Source organism: Elephantulus edwardii, unplaced genomic scaffold, assembly GCF_000299155.1.
Source record: "Elephantulus edwardii isolate Elephantulus edwardi_28Jun2011 unplaced genomic scaffold, EleEdw1.0 scaffold00012, whole genome shotgun sequence".
Classification (NCBI taxonomy): Eukaryota; Metazoa; Chordata; class Mammalia; order Macroscelidea; family Macroscelididae; genus Elephantulus; species Elephantulus edwardii.
The window spans coordinates 29,551,631-29,554,194 of NW_006399762.1; the positions used below are offsets into that span (position 1 = coordinate 29,551,631).

At 32.2% G+C, this 2,564-nt stretch overlaps 1 protein-coding gene across 3 annotated transcripts in view; it reads left to right on the top strand.

Moving 5' to 3' along the window:
• The window catches only part of TBCK (TBC1 domain containing kinase), a 258,846-nt gene that overhangs the window by 59,868 nt on the left and 196,414 nt on the right, over positions 1 to 2,564 (top strand). For 2 of the 3 annotated variants that reach the window (XM_006881109.1, XM_006881110.1), the window contains exon 3: positions 451 to 565. The exons of the other annotated variant lie outside the window; for it this stretch is intronic. In XM_006881109.1, the coding sequence (XP_006881171.1) occupies positions 451 to 565 (115 nt within the window). The remainder of the gene's footprint in view (positions 1 to 450; positions 566 to 2,564) is intronic. 3 annotated transcript variants of the gene reach the window in all.

The following is a 2,564-nucleotide window of genomic DNA, read 5'->3' on the forward strand; positions in this document are numbered from 1 at the left end:
TTCATCTATTTTATCCTCTCCTGGCTGTAGGTTTTTCAGGGTGCTTGGAAGACTATTCATGTTGTGAATTTTTGTTTCTAGGGTTCTTCTAAGCTTTTCTCTAATGAAGTTTATAGTCTTTGGTTTTAGTCCTAGGTCCTTGATCCACTTTAAGTTGGTTTTTGTGTATGGTGTGAGGTGTGGGTCTTGTTTGAGTTTTCTGCAGATGGTCCTTCCTTGGAAAAAGCAAATATTGCTAATTGAATGACCATTAGAAAATATGGTCTTTTTCAAATCAGAATGCCGAAGTATGTCAAGAGGGTATTCTAAAAACCATAGATTTGATTTTGAGTTCTTGAACTAAATAAATAAAAGTGTAACTTTTTATTTTATCACTTGTCTTATTTAATTCCTTAAAACAGATTCCAGATCTTCTTTACAACTAATCTGTGACATTTTGTTTCCTTACAGCTCTTCGAAGGTTTTGTGCATAGCATTTGAGGTACTCCAGGGTTTGCAGTATATGAACAAACATGGTATAGTGCATCGTGCACTATCTCCTCATAATATTCTTTTGGACCAAAAGGTAAGAATCAAATAACATTATAAATTAATATTTCTTTCTTATTTAAGATTGAAAACTGCTGAAATCAGGCATATTCAGGAACCAGACAATAAGAATTTTGTAGGATCTTCATAATGATGAGGTTATGGAAAAATGATGCCCCTAAAGGGTTTATTTTTCAATTGTGATTTTAGTGAAAGTGTGCAGAAATGTTGGATTTTTCAGTTATTAATTTATACATTCATTTTCATCTCTTTCACACTACCAGTTCACCTTATTATGCATGCCTTGTTCCAGATTGTTAATTGATATGTGTATAATGTCTAATCATCTATTCTTTTCAGGAAGTCCTTTCCTTTACCTATTCCAATGTCATGTTCATTATCTGTCCATTCTTGTCCTCCCACCACCAAATCAATCCTCTTTTTATAACAGTGATCTTATTCAGTGTTTGTCTTACTGTGACTGAGCTATTTCAGTCAACACTACATGTGTGTACAACAGTTTTTCTCTTCATACATTTGTTGATGAGCATTTTGGCTGCTTCCATCTCTTCACTGTTGTGAATAATGCTTCAGTAAGCATGAGTGTGCATGTATCTGTTTATGTTATGACTCTGGTTTCTTTAAGATATATTCCTAGTACTGTAATAGCTGGATCAAATGGTATATCTATTTCCAAGTTTTTAAGGAAATACCAAACCACCATTCCTAGTAATTGTATCATTTTATATATCCACCAGCAGTGAATGAGACTTCCAATCTCTCCATATCATTACCAGCGTGTTTTGTTTGCTGTCCTGGTGACCTGCATCTAATTACTAATTTCCAAAACCTTGTGATTTTTAAAGTATGAAAATTTTTTCATTGTATACATATATATCTCATTGATATAGTTTATCCTTTCTATCCCACACAAAACTCATTTTTAAACTTCATATTTAATTTTCATTTTCCCCTCAGTACATTTTTTACCTCGTAGAATTTGCTTCCACATTAACCTGCTCAGACCATTTATCCAGACTATTGTAAAGTCACCTATATTGTCTTTTCTTTCCTTTATTCTTATTTATCCCATTTCTTAATGTTTCTCTTTATAACCTTCCTTTGATATTGTAATATTGCTTTTTTGCTTAGAAAACTATTTAGTTATTAATAAAAAGCTTAGCCATTCCTTTCAGCAAATTGTAGAAATTTTTGGTAATAATAATAGTTTCGTTTCCCCTGATGAGTTTATATAAAATATCTGTTTCTTAGAAATTTTTCTTATATCACTAGGATTATCCATTGTCTGTAATTCTGTGTTCTGTGATATTAAAAGAATCACAAAAGAAGAAATGATACTTCTTAATTTCAAATTTATGACAGTATAGGATCATTGACTTAATTTTTGAAAATCATAAAAATGAGAAACTTAGACACTAAAATTTCTATTTACTTTATATTTAAAAACTTTATATTTATAATAATTATACTTATTCTCAAACAATGTAAAATGATTGTCGGAAATCTAGAAGTTTTGTCAAAATCTTGATGATATTTGAGCCAGTCTTTTCAATTTAAAAACCACCATATCAGGATTAAATTATTTTATTAGAAATGAATTTTCACCTTCCTTAAAAAATTATTTTGGAGGAAATTACTACAAAATAAATATTCTATGAAAAATAAAATTTTGATCACAAAAAAGGAAATGATAAGCTTTGAGCAATGTGGGAAATCTCCTCCTGTATGATGTGGTGTTGTTGCTGTTGTGTACCATTGAGTCAGAACCAACCCTTAGCTGTCCCTCTGGTGGGTTTTCAGAGGCAGTTAATCTTATGAAAGATTGCCAGTCCTTCTCCTGCAGAGAGGCTTTTGGCCTTGAGTGCCTTTCCTTTGGGTTTGCAGCGCAGCTTCTTGCCACCACTGGAGGGTCACCTATAAGTCAGGGCCAACTTGATGACACCCAACAAACTAAATTTCTTAGTTGTTGGAACTGATGAAAAACCTCATAAGCAGTTCCTTACTTCACCTCATGC